Source organism: Hylaeus anthracinus, unplaced genomic scaffold (genome assembly GCF_026225885.1).
Source record: "Hylaeus anthracinus isolate JK02 unplaced genomic scaffold, UHH_iyHylAnth1.0_haploid 12001, whole genome shotgun sequence".
Classification (NCBI taxonomy): domain Eukaryota; kingdom Metazoa; phylum Arthropoda; class Insecta; order Hymenoptera; family Colletidae; genus Hylaeus; species Hylaeus anthracinus.
In genome coordinates, this window is record NW_026534348.1 from 19,007,177 (window position 1) to 19,022,782 (window position 15,606).

The window sequence follows — 15,606 nt, forward strand, 5'->3', positions numbered from 1 at the left end:
GAAGTTGAGTTCACGAAATCGTGACTATATTCAATCAAGAAATTGCTAAAAGTAGATGACTCACTTTGGCATTCCGTTGTCAGAGTAATTTCCCTCTGCGTGTGCATTTCATGGCTGTTTCGACCCATATTCTATCATCGTGTATCCAGCAATTGACTTAATGATCCGAGTGAATCTACTCACGATGCGGGAACTAAGTGCATACACGAGGTAACATATTGGATGCTCACACGGTTAACAAGCATTCGAGCAAACAACCTACAACGACCTTGACAAAGCAGCTTCAGGTCTTGTAATGGAGGGCGTTAAGTACGAAACTGCGCAATCTGCTATAATTGAATACCGATAAAAATACAGGGAAATGATTAAAACCGTAACAGCTGAGTAAGGATCACATTAGAGGAAATGACGAATCTACTAACACTCCGTATTATGTTTGGCATGTGCGAAAGCCTTTTATCGGTATGAATAAATAAGCCTTATCTCGCATATTTCTCCAAGAGCACAGTCATTGCCTGTAATTCTAATGAACTTCTTTATAACAGTATTTTAGGACAAAGTGAATCTCAACGTAATTCTTCGCACATGGGTCAGCTACGACATAACTTGTTATTTATTTTATATTTTGATGAGGAAGTATTCAGTTCTGTAATGGGTACTCATATCTATTCTGCTTTGAAGCAACTATTATACAGTATTTATTCACAGGTGATACTCTTACTTAGCAGTTTACATGTTGATCCTTAACTAATATCGGGAAATATTTTGGCGCACTAACGTTAGATATATTTTTGCAATAATAACGTATATACAATTGATACAGAGCTTTATTATTTTATGCAATTTCTTAACATGTACTGATCTCAATTTGGATTTACAAAACAAGTAAAACTTGTAATATTATTGTCTATCAGTATTAATCTTAGTCTAACAACAATATGCAGAAAATTACATAAAAAGTTAAATCCACGTATCAGTTTGTGGCCAATGAAAAACAATTACTATTTATTCCTTCGGTTACTAAGTACAAACCCTGATGATTAATCCTGGATAGAACAGTTTCATTTTCCTGTATTCCTTAGATATATGTATTTATATATAAATATTTGTATTATATTCTGTAAACAAAATTGTACTTTACATTTATAATACCTTTAACTGTATGATTGTACTGTGTATTTAACTGTATAATATCAAATGTTATTATTTTTCATATTTCTATAATATATTCTGGTGCGATGAAATAGCTGTTAGGGGTTAAAATGCTTTTACAGTAGTCTAGATCTATAGAAGTTAAACTGTTGCATAACAAGATAACGTGGGTGCATTCAAAGTCTTCGTATCGAGTGTTCATGGATGCAGTCTATCGAAGGTGCATAGAATCTGAAGGTATGTGCATGCGTGCACATATGGTGAGCAGGGTACATGCAGCAAGATGCAGCAGGACGGAACATTAGATAGAGTTGGGTTGCTCATGAATTATAGAGATCGCCGTCAATTACGAGATTGAAGCCAAACACCTTACACGCGGCAGTATATCGCTGATAATAATGGTTATCGCCTGCATCTGGAAAGATATCGGTAGCTGGGCAGATCAGTTCCGTGAATTGTAGTGTTTATTAAGCTTCTAAGAAAAAAACAAGCAAAATGTAATGTTAGCTAACATTGACGCGATAAAACTGTTTGCTAATGATATCATGTACATGCGAATGCCTAATTGCTACTTCTGAAAATTGGAAGAGCGGTTTCAGCATAAAAGTACAAAACCAGAACACACCATTTAGTAAACATTATGATAACCACGAGAAATGGTTCTCCTGTTTACATTAATTTGCCAATAGAAATTTAAATTTCCCTAATTATATACATGATTAATATTCAATCTATAATGGAGACATAAATTAGAACAACTGAACAGGAAATATTATCTATTAAAACTATATATAACCATTTGATTGTAAAGCTCACTTTTTGTAGGTGACGATCGATCGATAACAGATTCAACAAGAAAACATTTTCATCAACCAGCACTCCTGTCTAGAACAACTTTTTCAGCGTAAGACTTTTATAATTGTACCGTGATAATTGAACTGATAAGCTGAGCGTAGATGGTATTTTAGTGACCGCGCAGCAGGCTACGCTTCAATATTCAGTCTTGATACGTTGCTGTGATTTTGAATTTTTGCAGATATTCACGTAAAGAAACTCTATCATGGCTCAGAAGTTCGTAGTTTTGTTGGCAGTAGTGGCACTCGCTGTGCTGACTACCGAAGTGAGCTCTGCTGCTCAAAAAGTTTACGGCAGTGGCTTGAACAAGTCTCACAACTTGCTTCTTGGAGTCCGAAGACCTGGGGACAGACTTGTTCTGAGACAAAACGTAGTGAAGAATTCTTCGTTCATGCAGATCGTGGTTGACGAGAAATCCTTCAACACCCCGATGTACGAGCAAATCACGGCGGTCCAAGTTCTTGATCAGAAGACTGATGGCAACGGTGCTTACGCCAGCATTGTCTCAGGTGGACCTGGATCCAACTCTGTCAGCCTCAGATTCAAGAGTCAAAGGGGCCATGGAATCAACTTCGTTGTTGAGGTCTACGCACGTTAATCTAGTATTACTAGATCAATACCAATCGTGCCAACCAGACTAATTTGATTCTTTTATTTGTTAATCGTCACTTATCTTTTTAAATTTATTTACTTTTCTTCGCATTGTGAACCATGCTTTTATGAATTAATTTTCATAACTGCTTCTTTGTAATTCTTACTCATGTTATGTTAATGAAATAATAAAATTTTGGAAACTCTTGCGCTAATTGAGGTAGTTGTTATTACGTAATTTTCGTACGTTTTAAGCTGTTAAAATTGAAAATAGAGTCGTTAGTCGAATTATTAGGAGCATTCGGAAATGAAAGAGATTATTTCGTTTTGAAATAGACTAACAAGACTTGAATTTCTAACTAATAAATTCATGCATTGTTGGTAAGTGCTAATAATTAAATCAGCGACTGTAAAAATGTGGGACATCGAAAATAAAGGTAAACAAATATTAGGGTATATTTATTTCTCTTACTCAATTGACTTTCACTGTACTGAATGAAGTGGAAACAATTTTTTTACCTAATTTGTGACAAAAAAGTATGTTACACTACTTAGAGTAGTACACTGGGTGTAGAAAGTATTCGTACACTGATCAGTTTACAAAAAAAACTGTGTAAAATTGTAATTTATTAACTTATTTTTTATAAACAATGACATTCTACATATTTTCGAAAATTTCTAGAATAGATAGATTACAAAAAAATAGCTATTTATCTAAGTTGCGAAATTAACAAGAAAAAAACAATTAATCGATAGAAATATTGAAGCAATAAGTATTCGCACAACTGTTTAACTTTTAAAACTTGATTAAAAAAAAAAAAGAAATTTACATTAGTTTATAAGTATATAATACTTCCTTCGTGAGATGTACTTTTGATTTTATAATTATTGTAACTCTTCTAAGCATTAAATTAACTAAATTATTAGTTATTCGAAGTGGGATCTTCTTCAATTCCTCTATCAGAGCCATTTTTAAAAGTACTTTACTGGAAATTTGAGGTTTTCTAAGTCGTACGGAGCAATAAACTAATGTGTTTACTTGACAAACTCTACTGTAAATGGTTCGTCATAAGAATCGTACAAATACTTATTGCTTCTATACTTTTTACCCACTTTTCGCATTCTTTTGTTAATTTCACAAAGTATATTAACTAGTAAATGTTGTTTGGACTATATCTGCCTTAGAGACTTCCGAGAATATGTAAAATATTGATTACAAAAAAGAAGTTAAGAAAGTACAATTTCACACAAAAGTTTTCTGAGAAATTGATCGGTGTACGAATATATTCTATACCCACTGTATATAACGAGAAATTAATCTACAATATAAACTACAACTGGCAATGTCTCCTGGAACTTCTTATTTGAATCTATAGCCATACAACAAATTGGAACAAAAATCTATAATAAATTAAGCAGTTTTCCAATATTTACTAATAAGTCGGAATTACTATCTACATTTGTGTGATAAAACTGTTTGGGAACGATTAGTAAGGGATTTCTATGTTTAATTACGTTTCTGAAAATGAGTCAGAAACGAGCCAAAGGTTCCAACACAGATAAGAAACAGCAAACTAAAGTGTAACGTAAGCGTACAAATAATTATGAGAAATATCTCTCAATATTCCATTATTATACTAAAACAAACTACAATTTCTTTAAGCCTGTATATGATTAAGTTAAATCTATAATCCATAAACGAAATCAATTTTCTTAAAATTATTCAACATTGCGTTTAATCCCCCTACCAAAACAAAATATTTATCAGGAACGATAATCGATCGATATAAAATACAAAGAAAACATTCTCATCTTCAAACACTTGTCCCTGGAATAAATGTTTCAAGAACCAGTCGGTAAACTGATGCAATCATATCGCGATAAGTGGACTGATAAGACGACAGTTGGGACTATTTTAGCGACGCAGCAGCAGCAGTCTTTGAATTAACAGACGATCTTCTGCGGTGTCGTGAAGTATCCGTGATATTAAAGTACGTGCAAGAAAAATAGAAAAAGAGTTCATTATGTCAGCTCAGAAGATAGCTGTTTTCTTGGGGATAGTGGGCGTTGCTATTCTTGCTACGCAAGTAAACTCTACTCCTCAATGGGGTTATGCCAATAATGGCACAAACAAGTCTCATAACTTGATCGTTGGATATAGAATGCCTGGTGACAGGCTTGTTCTGAGACAAAGTGTGGTAAAGAATTCATCCTGGATGCAGATCGTCACTGAACAAAAGTCTTTCAACACGTCAAGATTCGATCGCATTACAGTAGTCCAAGCTCTGGATCAAAAGACCAACGGTAACGGTGCGTACGCCAGCCTTATCGCAGGTGGACCAGGATACAACAATGTCACGCTCAGATTCAAGAGTCAAAGGGGTCACGGAATCAACTTCATTGTCGAGCTGTATGCACGCCCTTAAACTAATTCTGCTGCATTGATGCCAACCGTGCTATTCAGATGTTTTTTTCAAATCTTCAAGAGTAACCTGCCTGTAAGACTTTTATATCCTTTATAAACCGTGTATTGGATAATCATTTTCTTTCTTACCACTCTTTTATATTATGTTAGAGGAACAATAAAATGTTTTGAAACTCTTGTGTCAATCGAACTAGTCGTTATTATCATGTATCTTTTTAGTTTGCAAGTTTAAACGTGTACCTTATATTTGAGTAACAAACGTTAGGAAGTAAACAATCTCATTGTACACTTACGTATTTTAGTGTATACGTATACTGATTTATAGACAACATTTTTATTAAGTTTTTGCGCAATTATACCAGTAACGACATTATCGTCATAATAAATACATTATTTTTAATAAAATAATTTTCTGATTACTTTTGATCCTATTACAGAATACTCAATTCGTTCATCGTGATATACAACTTCATTCTATAAATTACATTATAAGTATTATGGTGTTATATGTTAAAATAAGTTTTAATTTAATATATAACGGGTACAAATTGATTCTTATTTCGTTATTAAAAATTTATATCTAATTAAGAATTCCGTACATCGTGGCATTGGTGATTTAGTCTAGGTTTCCAAAAAATATATAAATTCTATTATGTTTTAAAAAACTGTATTTAAAAAAGTTGAACTGAAAATAAAATACAAATATAGATAGAAAATTAAAAGGAAAAAGTATTTATTTATACCGAATTATCGACTGAGTCGTAACTTCGGAAGGCAAAAATTATTTCTTTTTAACCGACTTCGAGAAGGAGGAGGTTACTCAATTCGACATGTATATACATACATATTTTTTTTTTTTTAAGGTATATTCACCGATTACGCCGAGATGGCTTGACCAATCGGAATGAATCCTGTTGCATCTTGTAGAGCTTGCCCCCCCCTCGGTGGTCCCATTTCACGACTTTTTGCGATTTGTCATTTTTTACCCGTTTTTTTTTACCAAAAAACCGTGATTTTTAGGTATGCTTGCCGATTACGCCGAGATGGCTTGATGAATCGGAGTGAAACCTCTTGCATTTTGTCGAATATTTCTTCCAGTTGGTCGCGTAAAAGAAACATTTTGTGATTTGTCATTTTTTACCTGTTTTTTTTTTTAAACAGAAAAATTTTGTCTTGCTTCTTATTCCGAGACGGATGGACCAATCAGATTGAAACTTCTTGCATCTGGAAGAACATTTGCTATTTGGTCCCATAACAAAACATTTGTCCTTGTCTTATTTTTTACCACTTTGTATCACTTTTTATCGCAAAAAGCATACTATTTCACGTATGTCTGGCCTGAAACCGATGAAATCGATGAAACCCCTTACATTTTGCTGCCGGAGAGGTTTTCGCAATGATCACAGATGCAAAAATTTATGAATTTCTGTATTGTTTATAACTATTGTTATCGCAAAATTCCTATTATATGCTGTAACTCGGTGAGGAAATTACCGAGTGCGATGAAACTTTTCGCATTTCATAATAGATGAATTCGTGATGTTCCCATTTGCAAAAATTTCTGGACACTTTTATTCTTTAAAATTATTGTTGGTGCAAAATTGCTATGCTCTGGTGTAGCTCGACAAGGAATTTACCAAACGCAATCAATCCTTTCACATGTAGTTGCACATGTATTCGTGATAATCCCATTTGCAATTATACAGGGTGTCCAAAAATGTTGGATGTCCTTGAATGGGGTGTTTCGGGGTGATGCGTGATTTGAAACAATTTCTTCTTAACGAAAATGTTGCTCGAGGCTTCGTTAAGGAGATATTCCAGAAACAGAAACCCCCGACCAATCAAAGCGCGAGTATGCCGGTGGAGCGCCTGCGGTAGCATAGGCTCGAAGCCTCGAGCTACATTTTCGCTAAGAAAAATTGTTTCAACCCCCCCCCCCCCTCCCCCACCCGCGGAACAATCCTTTTCAAGGATCTCCAACGTTTTTGGGTCATCCCGTATATTGCTCATAACTATTGTTATTGCATGAAACCTATTGGTTATAGATTGCCACTAAAAAGAGTGAAATAAAATAATTTTTTGGAAAAAAAATTAAACCGACTTCAAAAAAGGTACAGTGAAAAGTATGAAATAATTTCTAGGTAATTTATATGAATACGCGCTAGCTCTAGATGTAATTGCTTAAAAGTATGAGAAAATGCAGTGAAAAGTGTGAAATAATTTCTATTTAAACTACATTGTTATTCACCATCGTTTGATGAATTTGGTTAAATTATTAAATACATCATATTAAATGCAATGCAAATTGCCAAACTTGGTTTAACTTTCTGTCAGAGAAACAAAAAATATGGTCCTTAATTATTGCTATCATTACATCCACTTTAGACATCATATTCATTAACACTATTCAATATCGCCGCCGCCACCAAATACTATCCCAAACCTATGTGGATTGCATTTAATATGATGTATTTAATAATTTAACCAAATTCATCAAACGATGGTGAATAACAATGCAGTTTAAGTAGAAATTATTTCACACTTTTCACTGCATTTTCCCATACTTTTAAGCAATTATATCTAGAACTAGTGTGTATTCATATAAATTAACTAGATATTATTTCATACTTTTCACTGCATTTTCTCATACTTTTATCTAGAGCTAGTGCGTATTCATATAAATTACCTAGAAATTATTTCATACTTTTCACTGTACCTTTTTTAAAGTCGGTTAAATTTTTTTTTCAGAAAATTATTTTATTTTTACAATTGTCTTACACCCAATATAACCTGCTTACCCTTCTTCATTTAAATATAGATAGTATGAGCCACTCATGACGAGTCAAAAATATTGTCCTCCCGATACTATTTCTCTTAAATTAACCAAGTTAAAGTGAAGTAAATTGAAGCCTTCAATTTCTTTAAGCATCTACACAATTAACATTAAATCTATATGATACTATATTTATATCTATGATTTTATCTCTATAGAATCATCGCAAATAATATTTAATCTTATCAAATGATATTGTACTACAACAATGATATTTAATCCTTTTCCCAAAATGTTGATTTATTGCGTATATAAAACAATAATATCTTCATTTAGAAGCCCTTCTTAGAACAAATATTTCCAGAAATTGCCATTGTACTGTTACAATCGTATCGTGATAGATGGACTGATAAGACCATTGGTATCTCTAGTTAAATGACAAAGTAGTAGGCTTTATATGACCAGTCAAACTGCAGCTTTCTTTGATATACGCGTGATTTCAAAATTTTGGTGTGTCTACGCAAAGAAAATCCGCCATGTCAGCTCAGAGAATTATTGTTTACTTAGCAATAGTGGTTATTACCGTGCTCGTTACGAATGTGATCTGTATTGCTCACTGGGATTACGTTCGTAACAACACCAACAAGTTTTATCACTGGTTCCATGGGCAGAGAATGCCTGGTGATAGACTTGTTCTAAGAGAAAGGGTGGTCAAGAGTTCCCGTTGGGTGAAAGCGTTTGTCGAAGATAGAGTCTTCAACGCATCAAGATTTCACCGCATCACCATGGTTCTAGTGGTCGATCACAATATTAACAGCAATGGCACACACGTTAACCTCCTGGCAGGTGGTGTAGGATATAGCAACGTCCTGCTTAGATTTAGGAATCAAAGGAGCTATGGAATCAACTTCATTGTCGAGTTGTACGGGCGACCGTAAACTTATATTGCTGAATTAACTCTATATTAGGAACTCTATAGCTTAGGAATGCGTCCGATACGCGATTCGGAAATCATTTCTTGAAATCCGAATCGCGCAAACCGCGATTCAATAAGATGCATGTGAACGTTACAGCGAGTCAGAGGAATTTGGTGTCGTTCCGAATTCGTGGGATGACGAAAGTAGGGTTCACTCCACGCTAGAATTGGTAATTCCAATTGTTGATTTTTAACCTCCGTAGGTTAACGCGGACAGGTTAACCTCACGTGTACGCTTGGTTACCGTGTTGTTACCTGAAAGTCCGGCGTGAAAGAGTATAGTTCCGTGTCGCGAGTTAGACAAGTGGATTCTCGCAGCAAGTGAGCCCGAAACCTGACCACGAGTCCGAACCAGCCATAGAAATAAGGACATCGAGTAGTATTGTTAAAGAATCACGTTTATTGTATATTAATCCTTATAACCGCAACTTGTACTTCAAATCTTCTTTGTTACAATGATATATACTATATACCTTAAAATCGTTTCACAATCACTTGAAATCCACATTTATCCCTGACTCCTTGAAGAAATACAGATAAGGTGCGTTTTAGTATTTTAACTGAAGACCAAGATATCAGAAAAAGTCCCAGGCGACCTGTGATGTAACACTGTAATTGAGTGGTAACTTACACGAAATGGAAGTATCTATATCCACTCGTTCCTAGAATCTATTTGTTCATAACTTGTCGATACGTTTATAACATTCTATTACTATCTATTTCTATCGTGATAAGTGAACTGATAAGTTCATCAGTGTTTCTATTTAAGCGGTGAAGCAGGTCCACACTCAGTCTTCAGATTTGAAAGTTGTGTGTATCCATAGAAAAGAAGTTCACCATGTCGTATCAGAAGGTTGCGGTTTACTTGGCAATTGTGGTTATTGCCGTACTCGCTACAAATGTTAACTCCTCTTATCAAGAGGCTTACGCTCGTAATAATACAAGTTTGCCTCACCACTTGATCCTTGGAAAGAGATTGCCTGGTGACAGGCTTTTTCTAAGCCAAACGATAATCAAGAATTCGACCTGGTGGAACGATGTCGAGACCTGGAACTTTAGCATTGGAAGATACTCTCGTATCACCATGGTTCGTGCTCTCGATCAGATGATTAATGGCAACGGAGCAAACGCCACTCTTGTCCGAGGTGGACTAGGATTCAACAACGTCACACTTATGTTCAAGAGTCAAAAAGGCTATGGAATCAATTTCATCGTCGAGTTGTACGGTCGATAAGTTTATTTCGCTGGATGAATTAGAACCGTGTTATCCAAGCCAATCATTGCTTGGAAGCCAAGCAAATCATTTGTCTTTAATTTATTAAATATAACTTGTTTATTAGATATTTCTAATAATTAATTTACATTCCTAGAGAAGCAATAAAGAACTCATAAAACTTTGAAAATTCTTGTGTCAACTGAAGCGCATTTTTCTTCTTATTATGTATCTAGTTCCTAAATTTCTTAGAATTTCAAGAATCAGAGTCATGAAGGTAACAAATATTAATGCCGCATTTTTCTGATATAATACATTCTAATTATGTATTCAAAGTTTGTTAATCTCTGTCTCGAAGGGAGGATAATGTGTTACTATTGTCATACAATATAGCAACGTCCTGCTTAGGAAAATTTGACAGAAAAATTTATTATATATCTCTTGTTTTTATGATTCTATATCGTTAACGTATTATTTACTTTTGGGTAATCATCATCTTAAACATAAAAAATGGAATAGGAAATATAAAATCTACACACAAGACTGTCGTGGATAAAATGCAAAAAAAAAAATAATTCATTGAAATACGAAATTATATATTTTCTCTGATAAATGTATAATAGCTGCAGAGAATCGGCGCCTTCTTCGTTCAACTACTAACATAAATGACTACAATAAGTATTGTTAAAATCGTAAATCGATGCATATAAAATAGATAAATGCATTATCATTTGAACAATCGATGATATTGCGATACTCTAAAATATTGCGACGCAAAACGATTCATATACATCAAGGAACACAACTTTATTTTTGTACACAAACATCGTTATTAAAAAACATCGAAAATTCGAGACGTTGTTCCTCTATTCGTAAACTCTTTCTCATAGATTCAAATCGAAGGCAATTTTGTTAAACTTTTAACACGATCTCTTGACGACGTAAGTGAATTCAGCCACGATGCAGGAGCTAAGCGCATACACGAGGTAACATATTTGATGCTCACACGATTAACAAGCATCCGAGCAAACAACCTACAACGGGCTTGACAAAGCAGCATGAGTTTTGGTAATCGAGAGAATTTGTAATGTTACGAGCCGGACACGTAACTTCGCAATTCGTTCTAAGAAATGATCGAGGTAATACTTGGAAGATGGATTAAGACAGCTGAGTACAGAGAATGCCAGGAAAAATGTCAATATTCGTTCAGTAGCTATATCGATTCTCTGTAGTGTGTGTTCGGTTTGCACGAAAGTCATTTAACAGCATGGATAAACAATTTTTTTTTATGTCAAAGTATTCCGCCAAGCGTACAGCCGATTCCCGTTATCGTAATTAACGAAAGTAGCGATTTCGTCACTCATATTATAGGGAGGGATATCGGTACGTAGATAGATTCAGCGAACAGTTCTGAGAAAAAAAATAAGGAAAATTTAACGTTCCAGAAATATGTAGACACCACGAGATTTCACGTTCTTGACCATCGATGCAATAAAACTTGATATGGTGATTGTTACTACTTACTCATGGAAGAATATTTCGCGATTAAAGGTTATTCATGTTATTGAGCTTTGGTTTTGATAGATTTGTTTGTTAACGGCATTGAGAACGTTTGTGTGCTTAGTTACATTCGTTTCAGGAGCTAAGTTAGAGATTTAGAAGAAGCTTGAACGCACAGATACGAAACTGAGATATAAACTAAACACTTATGTATATACAGAATCATTCAAACATGAATATATTGTTTTAGGTTTTGATCTTACACAGGTGTGAGTTCTTTTATAAAGTATAACGATTAAGGGGTTAATGACATTATGAGATCGGTTATTGTTTGTTTATACGTTCAACAAAACACCTTGAAAGTTTGAAAACAATTCAACCCGTAGTTTCTTTATAAAAATATTTTCTGATAATACTTTTCTTAGAAGTGCCGTTACAGTGTTGTGCTCCATTAATTATTTGAGGAAAACAATATACTAATTGCACACATTAATTAATCGATAATCTAAAGTGCGAACATCTTTGTCTATTATCACATTTCCGTCGAACAAATCTTTCCAGTACAGATAAGCAAACTCATACGATCGTATCATGATAAGCAAACTGATAAGACGATCGACGATGATATTTAAAAGACGGAGCAGCAGACTATCTATCAACACGGTCTGCAGAGCTGTCGTGATACAAACGTGTTTTCAAAGTTTGTGCGTGCCTTAAAAAAATATCCACCATGTCCGCTCAGAAGGTTATGGTCTACTTGGCCATAGTGGTCATCGCTATGTGCGCTACAGAAGTGAACTCCACGTTTCCATGGGGTTCCAGCAACAATGCCGCAAACAAATCTCACAACTTCGTTGTTGGATACAGAATGGCAGGAGATAGACTTATTCTGAGGCAAAATGTAATCAAGAATTCGTCCTGGATGAGAATTGTTGTCGAGGAGAAAACGTTCAACACCTCGTTGTACGATCGCATCACAGTTGTTCAAGCTATGGATCAGAAGACCAACGGTAACGGTGCATACGCTAGCCTAACCGCAGGTGGTCCAGGACAAAACTTTGTCACACTTAGATTCAAGAGTCAAAGAGGCCATGGAATTAATTTCGTCGTCGAAGTATACGCACGACCTTGAACTAATTTTACTAGACTGATACCAACTGTATCATTCTGATCAAACTGCTCTTCTCTTTGTAACGTGAACGTAACATGCACTCGATATTTTATTTTGGGCAATATTTAATTTGTAACTCTTCTTTAAGCTATGTTGAAAGAACAATAAAATTGTCGAAACTTTTATGTCACCTGAAATAGTATTACTGTGATGTGTCTAGTTGCTGAATTTAAGAGAAATCCCTGTTGAAGAAAAAAGAGGTGGAGGAGAATGGAGGCGAGAGTAACAAGATTTAGCATTCAATCGTTTTTTTTTAGACTAATCACTTTGTTTTTTGGTTTGAAAATATTATTTTCAAATGATTATGTGTTGTCCGTTATTTTGAACGTTTACAAGGTAAATTCTATTGTGACGTTTGTAGATTTTGTATAAGACTCTGAAATAATAAGTTAAAACTCAAAAAAGCGTAATAATTGCAACTATTGCTTGTGACAGTTTGAGAGTTCATTTATTTAATGTATCAAAGTTTACACAATTGTTTTGTATCGATTCGACAGTCAGCTATTTCAATGCCAATGCAATGTATTCATAGTATCTTTACAAGCTTCAGTCTTATCACGACACAGAGGTAGTGTTGATAATATAGCAATTAGCGCTGATAGGAAACAGCACTGTCTTTATCGAAGAACAGATTGCAACATTTTTCTTATACAATGCTTGGGATCCCCAAAAAGGACCATATGATGTCTCGTTTAGCTATGTTATATTATTTATTTCCAAAGTTCCATTATTTTTAGAATTTAGTACTAATTTTATTTTAGTATATTTCTATTTAATATTTTATGTTTTGTAATATTGTATATCTTGTAGTTTGTACTCTTAAGTACCGCGTTCCGTTTCTTTATCTACGCGTATACTATATTTTTATAAGTTAGAATTTTCATAATTTTGCTTTTCTTTGTTTACTCGATATTCTAGGACTTACTCAACGACACTAACCCTAAAAAACGCATTTTAAAAAAAGTGTTGTTTGTCCATCTAGCCGTCTGCATGTTTCTGAGTCTAGAACTCGGAAGTGACTCAACATATTTCAATAAAATATATACACATGCAGACATCTTTCCTATTTAGAGAATACAGTACGGCTACTTTATATCGGGATCAGCTAGAAAAAGAAACTTTTTAACATTCACTCGTTCCGATTAATCCTTATGCATATAAAATATTAATTTTAATGGATTCTCTGAAACTGACATCTGAAGTTAGTACTACATACCATACCGTTCGTAAATATTTAACCCCTTCAGTAATCATTAAAAAATTAAAAAATGGAAAAAATAACTCATTCTTTTTTATGATCGAATTTTATTTACTGAACATAGATATCCCTCATAAAAGCCATTTCGGACCCAAAATGGGACTAAAGTTGATATCTACCGATTAATTTTTGTAACATTAATCCTAATACAAATATGTGAAAATAAAATTAAAACGACTCGCGTACACTGTACAAAAATGTACACAGGGTTGCCCATCTGTAATCTGCGCTTTTTCGCTGGATTAATTTCATTAATGTTTCTGCTAATATTTGTTTTCAGATTTTCGATAACTTCTGCCACCTGTCTTTCGTGCTTTGTGGTAGCATGGTTTTTGTCTTTCTATCTAGCTCATCCTCCAGTAACTGAATTAGATTGTGACCCGGTGATTGTGGTTGCGTCATCATTCTGTTCATAATGTCAGTTTGTTGGTGAAAAGTTATCCTTCCAAAACGACATGCTTCAATTAAATGGCATTGTACAGTCGAAATCTACATGTTTCGAATAGTTGTCAGCGGTACTGTACATACTATAATTGATGAATTAATAAACCAAGCCAAAATAACTATAAAGAGGGGGAGGAGCGCACATAAACTTAGAAAGAAGTAGTAAAAGATTAAGAGACGCTGCACTAATCAACCATATCCAGTTCCCAACCGTGGCTTTTGATAATTCTTTCTTTCGTCCATTTTCGGTTCCAGTGCGCTCGAAGCAGAATCCCAGCGTATTTCGTAGTTGTTTCTAAGTGGTAGAGAGATCTTCCGTTCCCAAGGCTTACGTACAAAGTACATTTTGTGCATGCATGCGTGACGGCACGGAGTAGGAACAACTGACTGGAAAATTGTTGTCGCTTCGCGGTGCATTCTACTAGCGGGATTCTACAAGCGGAGAAGAAACTTCGAATCGAGTTGAGGGCCACTGAAATTGGTGGTGGTATCTCAAGCTTGCGAACGACCATTTTGTTAACCTACTTATTCTCTCTCCGTTCTACTAGCAGGCCGGGTCTGGAGTGACTAGTTGTCTACATTTCCATCCATCGCAAAACGCACCCCCGACCCAGAGGGAAATACAGTTTTCTCTTTCACGGATTGTTCTTTAACGACATCAGCCTCGTGGGAGGTCAGTGGACATCTATTTCGTAAACAGAGACGAACTCGTTAATTAGCTTAAACATTGCCGCAGCGGAATTTCATATCAACGTTGCTGTGGAATTGAAACCCGTTCAATCCCCAAGTATGAGACGCGAGCGCACCGCTATTTGCGTAGTCGATTGTAGAGCAATCCATTACACCCTCCAGGGTTATTGTTCGTACTTCTGATTCAGAAATAGAATGGCCTCCTCGTGTATTCTATGCCGAATGCCGTGCGGACGTATTGCCGAGTCCGTCCAAGCATGAGTTCAGCGGGTCATTTCATAAGCCTGCGTACTTTGCTGTACAAACTTTGCTAACAGTACAAACGTATATAAACATAGCCCTACGCGTTTAAACCGCGAGGAGATCATCGATTCCTTAAGGGGTCATATACGTTTCTCCACTTCAAAAAATCGATCTTTTTTATTACATACTTTGACAGGTGCACGTCGTAGAAATATTTTACGCCCAAACGAACACAAAATTCGTATTATTGACAAAGTTACAGGCGTTTATATGGAACGGGTCGTGCTGCATTACGTATCAGAGCGTCAGAGCGTC

General features: G+C 35.1%; 4 protein-coding genes across 4 annotated transcripts; all 4 read left to right on the forward strand.

Moving 5' to 3' along the window:
* Window positions 1–2,136: 2,136 nt before the first annotated feature.
* LOC128891292 (probable salivary secreted peptide) lies at window positions 2,137–2,813 on the forward strand. Its single transcript, XM_054150711.1, has one exon. It carries the CDS (start codon window positions 2,213–2,215, stop codon window positions 2,603–2,605), a length of 393 nt encoding a protein of 130 aa, XP_054006686.1. The 5' UTR covers window positions 2,137–2,212; the 3' UTR covers window positions 2,606–2,813.
* A 1,714-nt stretch (window positions 2,814–4,527) lies between these two features.
* Window positions 4,528–5,208, forward strand: LOC128891290 (probable salivary secreted peptide). Its single transcript, XM_054150709.1, has one exon. It carries the CDS (start codon window positions 4,623–4,625, stop codon window positions 5,022–5,024), a length of 402 nt encoding a protein of 133 aa, XP_054006684.1. The 5' UTR covers window positions 4,528–4,622; the 3' UTR covers window positions 5,025–5,208.
* Window positions 5,209–9,551: 4,343 nt separating this feature from the next.
* LOC128891291 (probable salivary secreted peptide) lies at window positions 9,552–10,113 on the forward strand. Its single transcript, XM_054150710.1, has one exon. The coding sequence runs from the start codon at window positions 9,611–9,613 to the stop codon at window positions 10,004–10,006; it is 396 nt and encodes a 131-aa protein (XP_054006685.1). The 5' UTR covers window positions 9,552–9,610; the 3' UTR covers window positions 10,007–10,113.
* Window positions 10,114–12,123: 2,010 nt separating this feature from the next.
* LOC128891289 (probable salivary secreted peptide) lies at window positions 12,124–12,793 on the forward strand. The gene has a single exon (XM_054150708.1). The coding sequence runs from the start codon at window positions 12,216–12,218 to the stop codon at window positions 12,615–12,617; it is 402 nt and encodes a 133-aa protein (XP_054006683.1). The 5' UTR covers window positions 12,124–12,215; the 3' UTR covers window positions 12,618–12,793.
* Window positions 12,794–15,606: the final 2,813 nt, after the last annotated feature.

Excerpts from the sequence above, each read along its gene's own strand:
- LOC128891289 (XM_054150708.1), top strand. The coding sequence starts at position 12,216 with ATGTCCGCTCAGAAGGTTATGGTCTACTTGGCCATAGTGGTCATCGCT.
- LOC128891291 (XM_054150710.1), top strand. The coding sequence starts at position 9,611 with ATGTCGTATCAGAAGGTTGCGGTTTACTTGGCAATTGTGGTTATTGCC.
- LOC128891290 (XM_054150709.1), top strand. The coding sequence starts at position 4,623 with ATGTCAGCTCAGAAGATAGCTGTTTTCTTGGGGATAGTGGGCGTTGCT.
- LOC128891292 (XM_054150711.1), top strand. The coding sequence starts at position 2,213 with ATGGCTCAGAAGTTCGTAGTTTTGTTGGCAGTAGTGGCACTCGCTGTG.